At 40.3% G+C, this 22780-nt stretch overlaps 1 protein-coding gene across 1 annotated transcript; it reads right to left on the reverse strand.

Annotated features, from left to right (window-relative positions):
• Positions 1–11375: 11375 nt before the first annotated feature.
• On the reverse strand, positions 11376–22170 carry micall2a (mical-like 2a). Its single transcript, XM_085783843.1, has 17 exons — positions 21785–22170; positions 21362–21410; positions 20054–20195; positions 19738–19904; positions 19417–19547; positions 18809–19321; positions 18513–18697; positions 17465–17525; positions 16810–16994; positions 15618–15725; positions 15357–15421; positions 15047–15170; positions 12887–12989; positions 12567–12640; positions 12357–12471; positions 12186–12232; positions 11376–12097 (listed from the first exon to the last, which is right to left on the reverse strand). Exons 1-17 carry the CDS (start codon positions 21925–21927, stop codon positions 12018–12020), a joined length of 2292 nt encoding a protein of 763 aa, XP_085639969.1. The 5' UTR covers positions 21928–22170; the 3' UTR covers positions 11376–12017.
• Positions 22171–22780: the final 610 nt, after the last annotated feature.

Below are 22780 nucleotides of genomic sequence, written 5' to 3' on the forward strand. Positions count from 1 at the left end.
GATCCTTGTTCCTTGCAAGAAGATGTAAAACACATTTTTTGAAAAAAATACATGTTGAAGAGGTAAAGCCTATAGAATACAGAGTGGAAACATGTCCAACAGCTCTGTAACACCGAGCTGGAAAACTGACGGATCACTTGTGTAACCTTTAGAGGATTTAAACAAGATAATTTCATACAGCGACCAGATGGCAGCTATCGTTCTTTATGTGCATTTTGACAGAGGAGGTTGACTGAGCAACATTGGATAGGTGACAACTAGGTACTTATCTGTGCTTTGCATATTTTGCAGTTGATGTCGTGACACCGTAAATTGATTTGTAAGACACACAGTCAGTGAAAGGATATTGAATATTTACACTCGCCATGTAATAAAACCTATCATGTCTGTGATGGGGAGGCTTCCGTTGGCCTTTAGGTCTAGGTAATTTCTCATTGTTCTGCTGGGCTGAGTGTACCGAGCCTCCCGCAAGGCGGCGGTGTGGCTGCTAAGCCACAGCAAAGGGGCCACACATTTGAATTCATCACCCGTGCTGATAGCCTGCCACTAATTAATATGTAAATTTAACATTGTTTGTTTGCTGCTGTGTCAAACTTTGATGTGAGGTGCAGCTTCCAGGTTAACAGAGATTTAGTGGAGATTGAGGGCTGGAGACCTGCCACATATCCCAGTCAGCCTGTAATCTAATATTTTATTTAAATACATCTACTAATACTGTATGTCTCCACAGCTTAGAACCTGGGAGACAGGCTAATGATATTTTATTAAGCCAGAGTAATTGAGGATCCCATCAAAATATGTAATTAAACACTTAAGCATAATTATCCAACACAGTAGGAACCCGAATGAATTAATTAAAAAAAACGTCAATACATCAATTTATTTGAATTCCTTTGTCCCTTTCCTACTTGTAATAATTAACATTTTAATTGCCTTAATTTGTGATGAGTAAAAGAAATTCACACTTTATTCAGCGCCAGCAATAAAGCAAGAAATCTGAGCTCATAGCAATGCGTTTGCAGGAAAATGATGATGAATGGTCACCACGTACAGTCCATTGCAGGTTTTTTTTTGTTTTTTTTTTTGGAAAAAAAAGTGGGGGATGTGATGTGTATGAGTGTCTTTGGTTGCTTGCTTGCCTGGGTATATGTTCATTATCAGCAGGCAGCCTGAGTTTGATGCATACCTGGAGAGCAACTTAATATCCTCAGGCCACTACTACATGTCAGGCCATGAGAAAGATACACACACAAGACAGAGGAACATCTCTGGCCCCGGTGGAGCCATTTACCTTTCTCCAAGTAGGTTCAAGATATTAATTAAGATAAATCTACCTCAATTCACACATTCTGCCATCTGCCTATTTATCAGAATTATGTTAATCATTTCTGTAGGGCAGAAGAATTATTACCCATTTTGTACGTAATTCGTATTAACATTCAGAACTAAATGATTTTGCATTCTGCTCCATATGGACTGTGCACACCATGACATCTTTTCAGCACACACTAGTAAAATAAGGGACACACTCATAAGACGCATACAGAGCGCATGACAGCATCTTCCCTCCGGTACCCCCACAAACAATATGGAAATGTATCATTCTAATCATACGCAGCCTCTCAGGATTTATCCGTCATGATGCAGCTCGTGCAGTTGAACAGCTTTAAACAAAACAATAATCTTACGATGATCCGTTCTGTCTCGGTGGCTGTGATTTAAAGTAATTCAATGTTCCCTTCTTTTCTTCCCTTCTTCTTCTTCTTCTTCTTCCTCTTCCTCTTCTTCTTTCTCCATCTTTTGGCCAATTGATGAGCTAGTTAATTAAACTCTGAGGAGATAATTAAGATGAGATGGCTGCTTGAATCACGCCGGTCATTCTGCCATTATCTGGGGCAGGCCGACAGGTGGCACAGGCCTGCATCAGGTGACAGCTCAGCCAACAGATCGCACCATATCACGGTATGTGCACATCTCAATAGCATCCCCTGACGCAAGACACTCCTGCAGACCCACATGTCTAGCAAATCTACTGTAGATCTAGTGAGTTGTTGGACTTATCTTCAGCTTTGAGTCTGTGGGTGTGTGTGGATGATGCTGGCTGATGGCACGTCTGGGTCATAGTCAGGGGGCGACAAGGAGAGTGCCAGGGCTAAAACAGGGCAGATCATACTCCTGCACAAGCCAAGGACTAATGAGGGTGAGAGCGGGGCCAGGCGATGCTATGTGATTAAATTTAGATCTGGAGGGAGATCTTGACCCATGGTGGCCTACGTCTAAGTGACATTTACCCAAGAGAAACACACTGCAGCTGAGGCTTATTAACCTTTTATAGATCTAAGCACTGCCGTCTGTCTTAATTGGCAATTGGATTATTAAATAGACCAAATTCAGAGTGATTTGATCCAACAAGGTCTACAATGTGGAGGCTATTTTGAAAGGTCCGGTCTGTGACAATGTGTGCATCCATGTAAGGACTTCAAATCCTCAAGTAAGTTTCAGTAAGGTTTTCAGTCAGTCACGGACTCACAGCAAACGTAAAGGTAAGTCATTAGGTTAACTATGAATTGAAGAGTATAGTATAGAGCTGTCAGTGGCTCAAACCCTGAGCTAGTTCCTTAGAAGTCAGAGCAAAAGTCTCCGTCATTATAAAAGACACATATATTGTACAACAGAATGATAGAAACTGTACTAACTTTATAAAACTACATCCTAATGAAGGTCTGATCACCGCAAATGTTTCGTAAGTGCAACAAAAAGTTATTCATCCTATATTCATAAGAAAAACAGCTTGTTATTAAACCTCTCCTCCATCCAAGACCAATTACAGCGACTGTGACAAAGTGAAAAATAAAATCTTAATCAGGTTAATAATAATGGATGAAAGTGCTTCTGTAAATATATTGTCTTCTTTTGCAGGCGGTGTAATTACATATATAATTGTTTACATTAGTACTTATTCAGACTATTTCAGTCTAAATTAAGTTTAAAAGTTAAGTGCCAAGGTAACATGAGCATAAAAGTTCCCACTAACAAGAATTATTCTTGCTCATTATTGAAAGTGAAAACAAATATTTTAATGATTTGAACGTATGAATAATAACAGACAAAGTGGAAAAATGTATTTCTAAAGTAAACGGTACAGTATACAGTAGCTTCTTTTCCATCTTCTATCAAAAATGTTCAATTATTTTAGGACTAATGTGCTATGCATGATATCATCCCAAGTGTATGAGTTATATTTTAAAAAAGCTGTTTAATAATGACCTAAAGTGGGGCAATTTTCATTATTTTCATCATTTTATTCATGTCAAACTTCTGCCCCTGTATAGTGATTTTGTGCATTGCATGTGGCATAAATTTCATATATTTTACTGGCATTTTAAATTTTTAGATTGCTTTTGTCTTCTATTTTTTGAGTAAATTAGCCCTGTCTTTGTGAACCATGGGTTGGAGGTTGATAGGTCAGATTTTTATAGACATGGCTATATATGTTTTATTATTTGATTCTGCATCATATTGTACTGTATGTTTTGCAGCACCAATATTTGTTCTTTGATGTGCAAATAGCAGCTTATATGACTCTGAGCTGACAGGTGTCACATCAGAGTCCTATACTACTGTGTTCTTCTTTATTTAGACTGACTTTTGAAAACTCACACTACTTAAGTTGCAGGGGTGAAAAAACGTATTTTGCTTTTAATCATCAGTCTAAATGTGATATTATTTGCTGATACAGAGTTTATTTACTCAATGAGGCTAATGTAAAATACAGAGGATGAAGTGGCTGAGCCAAATATCATCACTGAAAGAGATTTTTTCCACCAGCTCTAAAACTTGCGTCTGTTTTCTGGTGTTGATATTCATTCAGCACAAGACGGCCACTTTTATGGACTTCTTACAGTCAGTTAAGATGACCGACAAGCACTGGGAACATTAGTTCTGTGCCACAAGTCCCATACATCAACTGTCTTGTGACGAGTAAGGGAGGGGATCAACATATTCTAAATGAGCAGACATAATCCCACTGAATGTGGAGTTAAGCCATTTCATAATTAGCAGATTTTCTAATGTATGCCAAGCTTTAATGACCTTTGCAAATGAGAATGGTTGTTTGAATTTCCATCCTTCACATCGTTTTATCCCTGCCATATCTGCCTGATAGAATGAGTGCACCAGTTGATGATATGCATAAGCTTAATGAACAAGTGCACACACTTCTGAATGGAAACTGATGGGCTCAAGCTAGGGAGATTGGAAATGCATTTCCACACCTTGCATATCATCATCATGACCATAAGTGGTGTCTCTCTGACCCATTAACAATGCATTTCAAGCCTTTTCCTTCAATTAGGTACACTTCTCAATCAGATTTCTCTCATCAAATTGCCATTACTATACTATAGTATAAAAATACACTGGACTTCTATCGCATTGCAACCCTTTAACTATTCTAAATAACAACATTATCATTCATTCAACAGCTCAGATGACAATCAGGAAGCGCTGAGTGCTGCCTTTATAGACACTCAATATGTTGCTTTGTAGATATCTAACTTGAAATTTAAACAATCCTATAGCAAGTTTTAAAGTGGCTTTAATCAATACTCTAGCATTAACAGTGGATCGCACGTCTACATGTAATGTGAATATAACAAACACACTGATGATTCTTATGAATTCTGCAGTTTTTTGGCATCATGCAACACATCATTTTGGTTTTCTCCAACAGCTGTCTCCAAAAGAAAAAAAAAAGAATTTTGCATTTAGCAGCTGAAAAGCTAGACATTTTAAACACTTTGGTGGAGACCAAAAATAGAGATAAAAGGAAAAACACAAACCCAGCTGCACATTAAAGCAAATTCTTAAAAAAAAAAAAAAAACCCAAGTAGCAAAAAAAATAAAAAAAATAAAAAACATTAGAGCTTCTACCTGTAATTTCTTGCAATCTCATTTGTGTTGCATATGTCAAGTTTACCATTTTTCCTCGCATTTATGGTTTATTTCACCCCTGTCGTTAAAAATTACTTTATCAATTTTAACCTTGGGATACTTGGGAGTCAGCATTAATCTTCAAAGATACATGTCTGGTTTCCACTAAACTACAAAATGTTATTACACATATTCCTGTTGCTAGTTTTACTACTGTTTATTCGACTTTTAGTTCATACTAGTCCACAGTCGCAACATCTTTCTGTGTGCTTATGATTTTATGTAGCCTTGAATGTTAATGCGAACTGGTAAATCAAGGCTTAGGGTACAAACAAGGAACTTTTCAGCAATGAATAGTATGAACTTTCCAACATCTGAGCAGAGCTGCAGCTGATTCAACAGACATCCAGCTGCTTGAGCTTAACTTTACCTCAAAACCATAGAAGCCGCACTTATCAAAAGATGAGAATGGGTTTGTTTAAGTCTGGATGATGAGCTAAAGTAACGCCACCGGATGACAATAAAAAAGCTTTTACAAACACAGTCAACACACCAGAAAGTGACGGCCTACAATAAGACTGTTTTCCTGCGGACAGAGAAGTTCCAGGATATTTAACTTGCCAGCTCACAGAAAAGAAAGTTAAATCGAATGACACGACTGATGTATTTAACGCTCCGCAGTCATGCCGCCTATAACTCTGCCCTCGTCAGACGCCTGGAAGAAGCCACGTGGTGGGCTCTGCTAAAAGCCACCAACATTCATCGAGGCTTTAATGCTATCAAACTCTAATCTGTCTGGGATTTCATGTGTGTTAACACAGCTACAAACGCAGAGAGCAAACACTTCAACAGCACTACATAAATGTCTCAATATATTAACTAGACAATAAACAACCTATTCAATTCCAGGGATTTGCATGAGAAACGTGAGCATTAGTGAGCAGAGACAAGTCTTCTGCCTTTCTGCTGAGCGCTAGGATGACTTCAGACATGATCCTTTGTCAGACGGGATGGGAGACACAGACACACAAGCCTCTCGGTTGTGGCAGATCTGGGCTCACAATGCCATAGATTAGTAACAGCCTGACCACAGAAGTGAAATAAGCTAATTGCTTAATTAGCTGACCCAATTCTATAAGCTTCTTTTAGCATATTAAGCAGAGCTATGTAACAAATAGTTATGTTTCACAGAGGCGGTGTTTGTTTATGGAATTACAATAATGAGGATCAAAAACAAAACATACGGTCAATGGCACTCCTTTTATAGGATCCTTGCCTTGGAAAAATCAAAGCATTATTTGATTTCAGCAACATGGAGGTGCTTTTATTTATGTAAAACTAGATCCAGCCTTTGTCTGATCCACATGCAAATGATGCCTGTGCTCATTTGTAATTGACATCAATTTTACGTCTGCAATCCCTTCATCTGCAATGTTTTTGTTTGTATTTCTTTTTTTCCCCCGTTAAACAATTAAGCTGCTTCAAGGAATAGTTTGACCGCCCTCTCAATATTTCTGGACATTTGAGCAACGAGGGACAAACAAGAGAAGGGAGGGGAGAAAAAAAATCTTATTAGATTGAATGATGATTGAAATGGATTAATTTACATTTTCTGCATGCATACTTTACATACATGATCTTTGCTCAGCACAGGGAGTTCTGGGCAAAAGAGCACTATTTGTATGAGATGAACTCATCTATATGCTAATTCATTGGCATGTAGACCTGCTTCATTTCTTCCATTCAGGACTGTTTACCTATTAGCTCTTATAGATGCAAAGGGAAGTGGAATATTAAAACCAAAAAAGCTAAGCAATACGGAGCATTAGCAGTACATCACCTGTTATTATATTTATATTAGTGTGGCTTTTCTGGCCTTTGTTTAAGCTGTAACCACAGGCCGACTTCCAAGACACTTATTACAAATAAAATAATCTAACTCTTTTACTTAAGTGAGACTTGTTGCCCCCAACAAAGTCGCAGTGGGTTTTTAAAAGTCCTTCAAAGGAACTAGAGTAGACTAGACCCTGCTGAAAGCCATGAGCCCACCACCACCCCCTCCCTTCCTCCCTAAATTCAAATGAGGGGATGATGTGATGCTCAAAGATGGAAAACAACTTAGACCGTTTAGCATTTCACAAGTCAATTTCCAGGTTTTAAGGTGCTATAATGTTCTTTTGTGCGTCGAAATACAGTTCATAATATTGCAGACTTAGAACCACTAACATGGCCTTATAAGGAGATGTTTGACAGATCAAGTTACAAGTGATGCCTAAATGCTAATGTAATTTCATATGAACCAGGCTGAAAGAGATGCAATCAACCATTCCCGATCCAGTCGACTGTTGTGTTTAAGAGGATGACAACCCCCTTTCTTATTGTCTATGTAATTCACCAAAATTGCCACTTACAGCCGCTAAGAGCAGGACGTTTCATCTCCAAGCTTCCTCTGGTCTTTGCTACTCATCCCATTTCTACTTCCTCCAAAAGTGCCACCACTTCATTAACCTTGCCAGGCATGAGATAAGAGAGGCAGTGCATCAAAGCTGCCTGCCCACAGAGAGAACAGAGCCCTGCATGTCTCCACTACACAGCAGCCATCACACACACTGGCAGATACACAGTCCGCAACCCATCCAACACACAGAAAAGACCTTTTGTGTTGCAAACTGTCATTCAGAAATATATGGGGGGTTTTTTCTCCTTTTGTACATAGGACATCATTATGTTTTAAATAAGTGGGGTGAAAAGATTTGCTTGTTCCAAAAGGGTTTAAGGGAGTTTGATTGGGAAGAAATACAAAATAATTGCCTCAGACTGTGCAGACACTTATTTATGGTGTCTCGTAGCACTGTTATAAGAGCAGTGCAGGTACACAGCGCTGTCAGCACCATGACCTATGCACTAAAAAACTTGCAGAATGAGAAAATTAAACAAGAAAAGCATCAAAGCCAACTTCAGCCCGATGAGTAACAACTCCCGACTTCCTCAAAGCATGAAAGTAGATGGAAGGAAATGTATTAACTGAGTCACAATATTGTTTTACTTGCACCACATACAAATCTCTCTGGTGCATTTAATCCCTCTACCCACAGTTTCTCAGAAAGGAGGATATAAATTATTTTCCTTTGGTGGAAACTGCAAATCCCTGTCTGGATTCTGTTAAAAGGCTTAAAATGTCACTAAATGCCAAGGCTGAGACTCCTGCTAACACGTAGGTCTTTAAGACAAGATGTTAAAGCGTTGAAAGTTACCTGAAATTGATGAGGTTAATATTCTTATCGCAAACCGAGGCTTCTGTGAAAGTGGATATTGAAAATAGCCAGGTAACCCTTCATATTAGAGGCTATCACAAGGATTAGCAGCATAAACACCAATTACACATTTAATTGTTTATTGTCAGAAGCATTTAGAAAACATGCCATAGTGCATAAATTAAAAAAGGATTGGGAAAGTAAAGGAGGGGAATTTGCCACAATGCAATATCATCATAAGTGTGTATATATGAGAAGACGAGGGGAAAATGTCTCCAAAATAACAAGTCAAACTGCTGAATGCCGGGCTATAAATGAGTAATTTACCATGAATATCCTTCTCTATCCCTTTACGACCATATGAATTTCCAAACCACGTTACACTAGCATGGAAGGGTCTGTCACTGAAATTTGAAATAGAGGACAAAGGGCCACCGAGCAAATAGGTTTTCTTTTTTTTTTTTAAGACACCATCCTCTGAGTTCTCTGCCAATGTGAATCAGAGGTAAAATACAGTGCATTAACTCGACCTCTGAGGCAGCACAGAGGAGGGTAGAGTGAGACATTCTGCTATCTATTAAGACTTGTGTTATGTATATATTGTGTTTTGAAGGAATTTTACTGATCCACAAAACCAGCAGGAAAGGATAAGAGTGAGTCCCTAAGACCATGTGGTAAGCAACTGCAGTGCAGATTCTCAGGCAAGTTGAAAGTTGCTGTGCCGTTAAGGAGAAAGTCTGGCAGAATCCTGCATGCCCGCTGATAACATGGTTGGATTAAGGATGTTTAAGGGAAGTGAAAATTATTCATTTGAGATGGATGAAAGCTGCACTTGTCAAGTCTACCAGTCATGCACTTTATACATTTCATTTCCACTAGCCAGCATGCATAATTTCCCCTCAATGCAAATTTCTACACACTGAAAATTGTGAGCATATTTACCCCGCTCCCTTAACACGTTCTCTGACACAGAAAATGGATCATCTCTATTGAACAGGGAACAAAACAATGCAATTTTGTTTGCAGAGGTGTGAGAATCTAATTTTGTGCAGGAAGATAAAGTCACAAGACTCAGTAGAATACAAACAATAGCTTTCATTTGAAATCATGCTGAAATCCCCCCAAAAAAGACAGTGTTTGGTGCCCTGTTCATCAGAATGACATCTATGGAAATAATTTTAGCACATGTCCAATTATCCAAACAGACATCATGTTACAAGTGTAATTACTGGTTTTAAGTCACATAAGTCTCGGCCTCACCGTTATTGGTCTAGGAGCCTTGTAGCTGAGTATATGTACTGTATATCTGTCTCTCTATACAAATATTATGATCTCTCTGATGAGAATTAAGTCTCTAGCCTGGATGGCCAATAAATTAGAGGCACGCTTCTCGTTTACTCATCAGAGCTAATGAGCCTGATAAAATTACCTCGAGGATCATAATTACAGGCTAGTGGCAGAGGCTCTGGCAGGGACTGGAATAAGACGACACACACACTCACACAGACACAGACACACACACTGAATTCAGATTGTATTGCAAAGTGGCAGCCCTACAACAGCAAGTCTAAAACATCACAGTGCACTCATGTCTTATTAATAGAAAAACAGACTGATGCACATGTACATGAGCAAAGATTTTTTACATTGTCTGTTTATGTTCAGGAGGCCTAATTCAGCTAATGAGAGGCATAGAAACCTATAGTGTTTTGACATCACTGCCCCCCCCCCCTCCCAAAAAAAAAAAAAAAAATGTTCTGGATTAACATAATGTAAGGTGCTGAACAATATTACAATTTCCACCTTTCTGTCAGAGCAGTTCAAACAGATTTTTACCACCCTTTCATAAAGATTAAGCACTTCATGGGTAATGGCATATTTTAATGAACGATGGCAGCCTGGACACAAGAGCTCACCTCAGAGGATTCCATTTCATCACACATTCACAGGATGAATTGTTTTACTTATGAATATTAATGTCCCTCTAATTTGAGGCTGTTGTTAATGCTTGTCGCTAGGAGCTTGGCAAATCAGGTCCCATTCCTGTTAAAACCATGTATTAGACACCCCCCTGACACTAAGCCCTCGCCTTTGATTCTTAATTGCAGAAGTGCAAGCATTTGCAGTAGATGGGGCGCAAAGCTTTAATTAACTCTAATATCACACATTCAGTCTCGACTGTCACCCACATCACGCGTGGCATTTTTGTACCAATATCATCCCCAACTCTGCTCAGCTAGAAAGATTGTGTTCCAAGTTCATGATCACGATTTCATGCATCTCAAAATGAGGGATATGTAGTTTATAAGTAGCTGCAATATATTGACGGCAGTGAATTATCTTGATGCCGTCTTTAAAAAGCCTTATTAAAAAAAAAAAAGGAGCATACATTGATGCAGCGCTGTGATCGCTGCGCAGCTTTAATGCAAAGGAGTCGCAGCATTGTTGGTTTCTCAGAGGAAAGCAACGTCTGATCTTGGCAGTCGTTGAATCAACAGTCTTTGGTGAAGCTTGCAACATGGGAAGTGGAGTGATAAAGAGAAAAAAAAAGTTCTGGGATGTGTGGCAAAGGAAGGTGTTATTAAGTAAATAATTCAACCTTTCATGCACACTAATCTTCAAAGGATTTATTGGACAACAGATTTCAAGTTTAAAAATATAAATAGAGTACAAGTACAGAGCATTCAATAACACTTCTAAAAATGCAACCTTACAATACGTCCCTCACAAACACTGTGAATGCCATTTCCACACGCGACTGACTCCACACGTCGTTTGAACATTTTAATAGCTCAGGTGCAGAGCAATTCTGATGCAGATATTAGTAAAGAGTAATGTTTAATTAAACCAGGTTTGAAGATAAAGAGCTCAATACAACCTATAGTTTATAAGCCTTTGCCGGCCATAAGCTACTGCTCTACCTAATCCTCTTTCACATAACATTATTGCATCAGCACAGCTGAACATTTTTGCAGCATTTATAAAATTAGCAAAGAAATTAACTGTCTGTACTGTGGCAAATTGGATTTCCAAGTTCTTGCCTTGTGATACAGCATACCCAGGCTGCCACCTACAGTACAGTATGAGAGGGGAGCCACAGTCTGCCACAAGGCAGTTCAACATGTGTGGCTCTCCATTTTACACTCCACAGCCATTCAAACTTAATTGTCAAGGCTTTTTCCCCCCCTCCCTCCTGCTAATATCCTTACAGGAAATTTGTTAAAATCCATTATTAAATAAATAGTGAAATAATTTCATTTTGGATCAAGGCTGTTGAAGGATTACACATTTACTCTCCTCAGTCCTATTTGCACGCAGAGCAGCCAGTGCTCCCTTTGTAATTTACACGTCGGATGCTGGGATGTTGAAATCAAATATCACGATTTTTGTGCATTTATAATTTGTGCATCTTTAAGTGAGACATCACAATAAAAACATACGGTATCTTTACATTACATCCATATGAGCGATGGCTTTCATGGTAGATATAAGAGAAACATTCACAGTGCACGTGATTTAACACCTCTTTCTTTCTTAGTGATTTTTTTTAAATGTGAAAAACAATTGTGAAAAAAAACATGAAGCCTCAAGTGAAATAAAGCAAAGATTGAATTATAACCCACAAAGAAAATTCTCAACCTACATAAATACCACCAAAGGTGTAGGTGAATCTTGAACCATTTGAGAACACATGATATGATCCTTTACATTTCTTAGTTCCTTTGCCTTCTCATTAACACACACTCTACTGCAGCACTTAAATATAAAAACCTTAAAATATTATATAAGGAATAATACATTAATTAATAAAATGTTTAAAAAATGAATACATCATTCCACTCGTCTTTTACTTCTTCGTCTGAACAGTTTTGAGATGGAGGATTTCCTCTTATTTTTGGTTTTCTTTACTCCTGTTCACCAACAAAAAATGTATATTAGAATAATATATTAAGGTTTGGAAAAACACCTTTAAATAAAGACATTTCATTAGACACTTACCAAGATTTTTCATCATTTCATTCAGCTGCTGATCCTCCTCCACCTCCCTGAAATTGATCAAATCAATCAGTCCTCCATGCATTGGATTCAGATTGTTACACAAACAGTATTTTTCTGCATAAGTGATCTCTCCATCAGTGTAAACATTCATTACAAGACCCATCATGTCACCTGAGTCTGTCTTCATCCAGTCCCTCCACAATCGCGTTCCTGCCATCCACAATCTCCACCAGCCTCTGCATCAAAAACGTCTCCCGCTGTTGCTCCTCTCTGGACTTTAAATGATCTGTGATACCAAGTTGACTTCAGTTTTCAGCGGTGACAAGAAAAAAAAACAAAAGGTAAAGTAACAGAGCTGAAGTTGAACCTGTGAGGTCTCACCTGGCTTCTCCAGCAGCCTGCGAAGTTCCCCCTCCACACCTGGCTGCTGCAGCTCCAGCTCCTGAGTCCTGGCTCTGAGATACTCATCATTAATTACATGCAAAAACTGGCAAATCTAATTTATTATGCACATGATATCTTCCCCAAAACAGTAACAATCTCAAACAAATCCCTTTGGTTTGACACTTAATACGCTGGAATTCTCCCTCGTGTGATATAAATGTATGGGAAACAGGCTTCATTCTCATACAGGGATCTCACTGGAAAACACAACTATTTCATTAAACTAAAAATGGCTTCGGCACAACAATTATACTCACATGTACACAAGCTCGGACTCGTTCCTAATGTACATCTGTTTCTTTCGAATCAGGTTGAACCAGTCAACCATCAGTGGGTCCATCAATATGTCTCCTTCTCCCTCTGAAAAAGCAAACAAAACAAACTTTTTTTTACATGTTTGATATCACTGAGATACTATTTGTGACCCTTGGTAATAGTTCAGAGAGAAATATTTAAATACAGTTTTGTGCTGTTCTGATGTCCAATGCAGCAACTGAGGTTAATGGGAAAGCAGTAAAATAATTGTTTTTATTTATACCATCCGTTTTTTTTAAACGTAATATAACAATGGGGAAGCCTCCACTCACCCAGCTCTTTTGTTTTCACAAGACTGCATTTATTACACAATAATAAAATTAAGTGCAATAACAAATGAGGTTTTTGAGTAATTTGGCTGTTGGAGGTGAGATGGAGGGTGACTCACCCCCTGGGACCATGTCAACACTCTTAAAGACTCTGCAGCAGCCAACAACACAGGGCTCTGAACCTTAAACCGGAGCCCTTAAAATTCAGTGTTAATATTGGCGTCACATGTTGCAGAGCAAAGATATCTTCAGCAGTTTGGGCTGAAAGTGAGCACATTTAATCATCAACACTGCTGCTGTAAATACTTCTAAACAGGACACCATGTGCCTTATTTTGAAGAGTGTGAATATTCGGATTAATCGGTTATCAGAATATGTTGGTTGTTTAATCACTTGCAGTTAGTTTTCATAAGAAAATACCAAAGATGCTCCATTTCCACTTCACATATGAAAGCAATCTGAATGTTCTGTGTTTCAAGTGTTTTAAATTTAGCCGTTTGAAACTATAATGAAAATCTCTCACGTTTTCTAAAACACAATCAGTACAATAATAGATAATAAAAAAAATTACTCTTAGTTGCAGCCCTTAATTAAAGACAGCGGCTCCACCATTGTGTTCGTCAAATACTATGAAATGCTACACCCAAATGTTATCTTAATATGCAAGTTTTAACATGCAGAGGACGTCGACCTGCACAGAGGGAATACACAGTGAAGCACAGATTTGTCTTAATCACTTATTTAATAATGACTCGCAAGAATTCAGCAGGGATTAGCTTGAATTTCTTCTTTTTAAATAGCTTTTGTACTCTTAAAAATAAAAAAGGGATTGCATTCAAACAGTGAATAGTCATTTAGGCAGTTCAAATATTTTCCTAACCCAGTATTCATGGTTTAGTGACCATATTGTCCCACTGCTGTATTGTAATTCTGAAAGCACTACAACACAGCACTGGGTAGCCATGTGGATAGCTTGCATTTTCTATTTCTGAGTGGGTGGAATAATTGATTTTAAATGAATATTACCCATTCCCAATTAGCGAACAATCAATCAAAACGCACACCGGAGTCACATTTACGATAGCGTTTGATGTGGACTGTGACTGAGGCTCAGACAGCCCACATCCTGAACTGCCATCACCAGAACAAATACCTTTTTTCTATTATTATTATTATTCTGCATTGAACTTGAGTGCCAGGGTTTAGTTTTTCACTCTGACAAATTCCAGTTGAGAAGTCGATGATCTCCTAGGTGGTGTGCAATTGATGTCAAATTCTGGCCAAGCGAGTGCATGCTCAGGCTTCCTGGGTGGCGCGTAGAGGAAGAAGCAAAAAAAACACTACGCAATCGACCAGAATATATATTACTATACCTAAGTCATGTTGACCTTGAGGAAAGCAATCAGGCCCCCTACTCCCACTGCCTTAAAAGAGAAGCAACATCCCTGTGGGCTGTCTGTGCCTCTCACCTCATTTGGCTGCAGAAACAGTAATAGAAATGGCAGGTAAATCCCCTGCACACACACACACAAACCTCCAGCTGACGGTGAGTGAATTTGAGTGTGTGTGTGTGTGTGTGTGTCCTGAGTGAAGCAACCAGAGCACAATTCTGCACTAAAGAGAAGGATTCAGCAGTTCACACAAATACAGTATAAAATCAAAGTTTGCAGGAAGAGAGCTCCACTGATTGGCATCACATTCTGCCTCAGAACAGGTAAAGTGGTTTGAATGGTTTGAAATTGAATGGCTCGTTTCTGATTCGCCCACCTTGAATTTTATTTTATTTATTTGTCCAAAACAAGGAAAAAGAGAGGAAGTGGAAAACAGAGGTACCTTCTTCACAGCTGCGCAGCTTCTTTTCCAGCTCCACACCCTCCTTCTCCAACTGAGCCAAGTTTGTCTCAATATCGTTCAGCTCCGTCTCAATCTGCTCCACCGGGATGTGATAAGACTTCACCTGATATAAAAACAAACAACTTATAGAGTCACAGTCGAGTAACGATCATTTTCATTTCAAAATCCTGACTTTGGCCACTTAGATGTAAAGACGGTCGTCCATTTTTTTTTTTCCTGGGAATGTAATGAAAGCATATTTGTAGAGCTGTTAATTAATCTCTTAAGAGACTTAATGGAGGGAACTTACAGAGGGTGACCTCATTTCAGTCCTGGAGGCGTTGGTGGGTGACAAATACTTTCCCTTTTTAGCGCCTAAGAGGTAGATAAAATAGGATTAGATAGTCCTTTCATGGCAGCTCAGAAAAGCATTGTCACATACGACTTCACCTGATTTATTTTCAGTATAAAAAAAAAGGCTGCTCATATGAAATCAACAAGATGACAGAGGACATACATGTGTGGCTTTGATGATGACATTTTTTTTTTTTTTTTAAAGCTGGGAACCAACCTGACAGATTTCCGTGATTGGCTGGAGCAGTGGTGGTAAAGCTAATAGATTCCACAGCTGGTCGTCTGGGTGGGGATTTCACAGGCGAGCGACTCCCATGTTTAAAACCTAAAATAAGGACAGGGAGGTTTACACACTGTGGTGCTGCAGCACGTTCACTCTGCTAATGCCTTTTTCTGTTTCGCCCCTGAACAGACAAAAATCTGCAACAATCACCAGAACGCATGCAGGGCAGCATGTCTGTGTGGGAAGCAGTGTTGGGTAATGAATTTTTAACCATGCTACTTTGGTCCAGACTGACATATCGCAACATCTTTTTGGGTGGATTTTTTTTTTTTTTTTTTTTTAACAGAGGTGTACAGCTCATTTGTGAAAAAAAGGGTGTCATCTTTGACTACTTCCTGCAGCGCCACCTTCAGGTTCTTATTTGTGCTTTTCAGTGAAACATCTCACCGACTTCTGGAGGGATTGCCTTGACATTTGGCGCAATCCTACATGTCCTCATTAGGCTGAACTTTGATGAGCTTAAAACGTTTCATCCAGCTGCATCATCAGGTCAAAATTTAAGTTTGCACTTTGATTCATGGCTAAATACATTTCCAACATTCTCTTCTTTTCTATGTGATTATCACCAGTTATCAAATGTTGACATACCAACTATCTGATCCAGTGGCTCCCTTTTCCAACCCACAGCCTCAAAGAAAATTGTGACCCACATCAGACCATATAAAAACATGGAACTCTATTAAAGATTTATTTGATGTTAAGCTAAATTTTTCTTTCATTTGACAGGGGAGGGATAACTTGTCTCTGTTGGGAACCACTGCTATATCTAAGCAGCAAACATTACACCTGCTAAACATCTTGATGTCAACATCTTAATATTAAAACTGTAACCATGATGGTTTTTTAATTTTTCTCAAAGCTGTTCAAGTTGCCATCATGGTTGACTCTTGTTCTTGTCAGTGTTTTACAAGGTTTCATAATATAAAGTTGATTAATCTGGATGAAATTCAAATTTTGTTCTCATGCCTTGCTTTGGTTCCACCACAGTCACTTCACATAGAGATATTTTGAGATGTCGTCGACATCAGGCAGTACTGAAGAAAAGGAGTTTCTGGAGTCCAATAACAAACTAATACAAACAGACACAGGCTGGAAGATAAATGTCTCTTATAATAATGTGACTTACAGAGGTTCTCTGAGGCTGGTGGAGGTTTCTGTGGAGAGACGTCCGTGAAATGTGCAGGATCGAACAGAGCAATGCCGACCGGAGGCGCTGCAGGAGGTGGGGGCGAGGGAGGCCTTGTTGTGATGATGGTGGCGTTGGAGGACAAGAATCTAGGCTGATGCTGCTCAGTGGAGGCTTCAGCATCTCTGTAAAAGTTACACTGCAATGAGCCTTGAAGCGTGTAACCATTACAGTACAGCTTTTATCTGATGCACCGACAGAGCCGATCATGAGGAGCGAAACACAAGAGAAAAGGCCTCACCTTTTTTTAGTTTGAAATGTTAGAGGGTGGAGAGAACAAGTGGGGATCATCATCAGCAGGGATTAGAATAGAGAGAGTCTAGTGTTAGCAGGAGGAAAAGTTCAGGCGCGGCACTCCTCAGGGTTTGTTAGGATCGGGGACAGAGTTAGCTGCTGCGCTCTGAGCCAGTCAACAAGGACAGAGACGGATGAGGCCTGAGGTTTCTGCAGTCTGGAGAGTGAATGAGCTGATTGGTCAGACACGTGTCGAGGCAAAAATCTTTCTCCACCTGTGTGACCTTCCCGCTCCCGGCTGAGTGACTTACTAATGACTAATATTGATTATTACAGATGATTGATCAGATTCATTACTTACTTTAGACCTAGTTCAGGTCTCACAGTTCTGAGCTTTGGTTGCCCAACTTGGCAGACTGGATCTGCAAAAGATCAATTACACAGAACATATTAATGAAAACAAAATTAAAGGTAGCAACTAATTGTTTTTAGCTATTTACATCTTTTTAATTATCACTTAGTCATACCTGAGAAGGTATGATTCACAAAGACTGGGAATATCTGCTTAATAATAAACAGAGCGATTAACTAATAATCAAAATAATTCTATTTATCAACTAAGTGTCTTCAGCTGTGAATAAAAGCATGACGTTCAAAATCATCTTGTCATAGGTACAACTATTGAAATGACTAATAATTTCAACACTGGAGAGGAAATGGCACCTTAACTTGAATGTGGCATCTGCTTCAGCAAAGAGGCGTGAACTCAAAGGAGTTCAAGACACTCCCTCAACTCTTTTCTCTGTCACACTCACCTGAGCAGCTGATACAGTGATAAGCAGCTACAGGTTTCATTATCTAGTCTCTTTCAACAAGACAATAAAGTGACTGATCTCCACCTGCTCTTCTGTATTTAGAGCGCCAAATCCCACTTTAATCTCCATATGAAACAATTAGATAAAAACGCTCCAACTCCATATGGTTCATATTACCAAGCATCAGAATTACTGATAAGGAAACTTCTATCGGTGTTTATAATATGTTGGTGACCATTTCTGCTGAAAACCAGCTGTAATTGTGTTTCTGTCTGAAAAACCCTGTGACTGTCAGGATGTTGCACCCATGCATGCACATCCATCCCAGGAGAGTGACAGTTCAACTATGAAAGTTCATTACAAGTATAGGAGAGAAATTAAAATGTCAGCTAACAGGCTGCTAGATGGATGCACTGGCTGTGTAAATAGGGCAAAAATGACAAAAAGGGCTTTGTTTTCTATGAATGCGCTGTGACACAGACAGAGGGAGGGAGTGTGTGTTTGGGGGTGGGGGGTGGGGGTGGGGGGGGTGAATGTTGGCTGGGTGTCAAATAATGGATCAAGAATAACTGAAATGAATTTAGTGGCGCTTGCCTTTGGCGGTTTTGTGTACAGTTGTTGGCCTTGTGTTGTCTTTGTTGATGGCCTTCAGACATGGCGATTCCTTATTGTTTGTCTGGCTGGTGCAGGCCTGTCGTGCCCAGTTTCCTGCTGGGCCTTGGCTGCATTTATCCTTTCTCAGACCGGGCCTGTCAGCTGAACTTGGCTCATCTCCAAACCTGCAGAGACAGAAGGCCCCCACCATCAGCCTTAATAGTAAAAGCTATTATAAATCCACACAGTGGGGGGGAAAAAAAGACTAGAAATATGAAAATACTACAAAGCTTTACCGTGTTTCTGCTGAACGGACAGTGAATGGGCGTTTATTGTTATTGTTACAGTTTTCTTCTGCTAGTTTCTTTCCTATTGTTGTCCTGGCTCCGCTCTTCTCATCATTAGGACTCAGTTGTTGGGCCTTTGGTCTTCCTAAAACACTTGAGGGCTCTGTGGGCTTCCTGTTGTCCGCCGTGGCCTCTGCGACTGGAGCTGCAGTCTGGAAAAACCTCTGCCGGGCCGCCTGGGTCCTCTGAGCCGAAGCTGTCCAGGATTGGGGAGGCGGAGCAGCACTGACCGGCTTCAGAGCAACATTCAGTGGGGCCGCCAGCACAGAAGTGGGGCGTGGTGCCGGCCGAGTTTGGCTGGCTCCGTTTAACCTCACAGCTGAACTGATGGGTCCATTTTTGATCCCAACCTCAGAGGAGGAAGGTTTGCAACTGTTCTGGTGGGTGTTGCAGATAAAAGTGTCTGGATTCTTCCCAGGTTTGTAGCCGCCCGCATGAAGCACGCCGGAGCATTCGCTGCATCTGGAGGAAGTTTATCAACACACATATATTAACGCAATAAAACACAACACAACACATCAGGAACATTTCAGCGAGTATAGCTGAGTAGGTCTTACTTGAAACAGCTCCTGTGATAGAGCTTGCCGTCGACAAAGTGCCTCTGAACCAGATGGACGTGGCTCTTGCATGCAACACATTTGCTATTGAGAGTCCCGGTCTTGTTGGCATTTTCGGCCAGTACTGCCTTCTGTGAAAGGAAAAACTAACACTGACGGACTGCTCCATCCCAAAAACACATCACACATACCTCATTAACATTTACCAAAGCCACTGACAATCAGCTTAATCCTCATCCTTCAATATATTGATTAAACTGTTCCAAGATAAGAAAGAGTGTATTGCACTTTCTCCAGTGTGATAATGACGTGAGAACCGACCTGGGCAGCGGCTCTGGCTAACTTGGGTGAGGTCTGAGCCGTCACAGCGGAAGGTGAACGGTTCTCAATGGCCGTTTTAGACACAAAGGTTTTGGCCACCACTGGGAGATTTTTCTTCTCTGATGGCTCCTCCTTGGAGCCCTCTGCTGGCCTTTTTACACCTCCCACTGAGGAGAGGTAAAACACCATTAGTGTCAAAAAAAAAATCACAAGGTAGAGCAGGAGAGACACAGTTTCCTTCAGGTTAAAAAGAAATATGGAAATGGAATGGATCTCAGATACAGAGTTTGAACAGATAGCTGAAGCAGTGTCTCACTTGGGGGTCGTCCCTTGAAGTAGTTGTAGTACTGGGAGACATAGGTGAGAATGCTCAGCCTGTCTGGGATCCTTAAAGCCACCATGTCTTCTGCATCTAACAAAGCCGGGATCCCCAGTTTCTCCTCCGCAACCTGAAAAGCCTTGAGAGAGAGAGAGAAGAAAACAAATAAATAACCTACAGCCATCAGCTCCTGCCAAGACAACATTTAATGGCAGAGTATGATGGGCCAAGTAAACAGAGCCAAAAGAGTTTGTTTTTTACCATATAAAACCACAGCATTCACCGAGCACGCACACAGCCTCCCTTCAATTACAGCGTGTGTAAAAATGTCAGACAATGCAATCTACTTTAAATAGAGTATTCTGTGTCTGGGCCCAGAGAGGTCTGAGAAGGGCTGCATAATGAATAGCAAACTTCCTGTGAGCTTGTAGGGGGGATAAGAGTGAGGAACGGAGGGAGCAGGATATCAGGGCATTGTTTAGGATCAGCATGGACATGCTCATTAAATTTACAGCGCAGAGCCTGACTGAATACTACGTCTGCCGATGTACAAGAAGACCACAAAAAATAAAAGAACTAAACAAAACTAGAAACACCTGTAAGTAACTGACACCATTCATGAAATATAAACCGCAATGAGCCATACAAGTCACGTTCTCATGTTCCAGCACAGGAAGCATCTTTAGCACTTGATCAAGACTTTAACACGATCAAATGCACTATTTCCTGCCGCATGTCTGGTGTAAGTTAACCTACAGGATATATTTATATATTTATTTATATTTTTAAAACAGCAGCATCTTTCAGTGGAGCCGAGTGACAGATGACAGTGGGCCTCATTCAAAATGAATGACCTGCAGAGCCTCTCCCCTGGGCTCAGGTTTGTTGCTGACACTGCCAGGTTCATCCAAGACAACAAGGAAGTCATACAGAGTACATACTGTAGCACACTGTGGGGGCCTGTAATCCTCAGAGGAAACCGGCAGAATGGGAGCGGACTAAATAATGGAAAGGTCCCCGGCTGTGCTGCTCAGGTCACGTCGGGGTTAACAAAATAAATTAGGTCAAGTGGCCAGTAGGAGAGTCTGAGTTTGAGGAGAGTCATTTTTTTGGATTAAAACTCTCCTCTGTGGGGATGAATATTTAACTACACACCACCTGTGTCTGTGTGTGTTTTGTCCAATGTGTCTGGGGTTAATGAAGTTGGTTGATTTTCTGCTGCATCAGGTTTTGCATGTGCAGTGTGAAATCAGTCCCACTCCACACGACGAAGGTTCAACAGGTTTATCATCACCATCATCTTACCAATCTGTTGTTCTCGAACACATCCTCCTTTCTGAGTGAGTCATAGTCTCTGGGAAAACAGGAGCACAATGAACAGAGGGGAGACATGTAAGACATGTTGTTGAGAAGTATCAAACCTAATATCAAGACTCTGAGGAGTTAAAGACATTAAAATATGAGTTTATGCAGACATATGTGTGGTTTCCTTAGAAATAACACAGCAAGAATCTAACAGACTTGCCATAAAATGTGGTTAAAATAAAAATAAATCACACTCAGGTCAAAACTGAGCATGAAATACAGACAAACTTAAATGAGAAAACTATATTAGGGAATGGGTGAAGTAGAGGAGAGAAGAGGCTGATCCAGGAAAAGGCTATCACTGGTCACAGCTAATAATAGTTTGACTGCATTTTAACCGCCAATTCAAACTTCAATACTCACATTAGGTCCGGTCTGTACTTGTGTATGAGCGCACAAAACGCCAGTCCGTTCCTGAACGAGGTGGTCATGTTGGTGACGGCCACATCTCGGTAGCCTTCACACTGCAGCTTACACCACTGCTCCAGAGCCTTGATGGCAGCCATGCTCCCCTGCTGATCGGCTGTGTGGCAGCAACAGGCAGAGCTGAAGAGTCTGGACGAGCCGGAGGAAGGACAGAGAGGAGAGGAGGGGAGAGGAGGAGGAGGAGGAGGGGGGAAACAAAGTGTCTCTGCTCAGGGTTTGACCGTGAACTGCGGCGCTGCAGCTGCGTCCTGTTTCCTTCTGTGTAGCCGAGTGAGTGGAGAGGAGTCACCGGGATGTGCTGAAGCTGCTGAAGCTGCTGCTGGATGAGGTGGTGGGGCTGTTGTGTGTTTGTGCGCGCGCTAATTACTCAAATTGACACCCAGCACCAGCTAATCAGTTATTCACAACCGCTGAATAAAACTCAGCCTCAAAGGTAAAGAATTGTTTTAACAACGTTTCATTTCGAGAAACTCCTGCAAAATGAATTAGCCTAGTGCAGAAACATGAGCCCAATCTAAATATCATATCATATCCAATCATTACATCAAATAGCCTATCATATCATAAATACCATACATTTTCACACAATACTATGATTTCTGTACTTTGTATAATTATTAAAGTTACATCCATATCCAGATGTACTCGTGTTTTTGAACCACCTGTTGAAATATAAGTCCACATCCTGACATCTGAAGTAGCTACCTGGACTTTAGGGGGAAATTAAATGCATGTTCCATACACTTAACACCAAACTGAAAAGGGAACATAATGTTTCTGTGCTCTGTACTTTACTTCTGGCAGAGTGGGGAGGGAGGGAGTGGTGGGGAGTTTATTTTGAACACTTTGTTTGAATCTGGGAAAGGATGCTGCCTGTTTTTCTGTATGTAAACAGTCTGTTTGAATCTCATCCGAAGCTTCACGTTTCATTTC

This window comes from Trachurus japonicus, chromosome 8 (genome assembly GCF_045865225.1).
Source record: "Trachurus japonicus isolate A0001 chromosome 8, Traja_1.0".
NCBI lineage: Eukaryota > Metazoa > Chordata > Actinopteri > Carangiformes > Carangidae > Trachurus > Trachurus japonicus.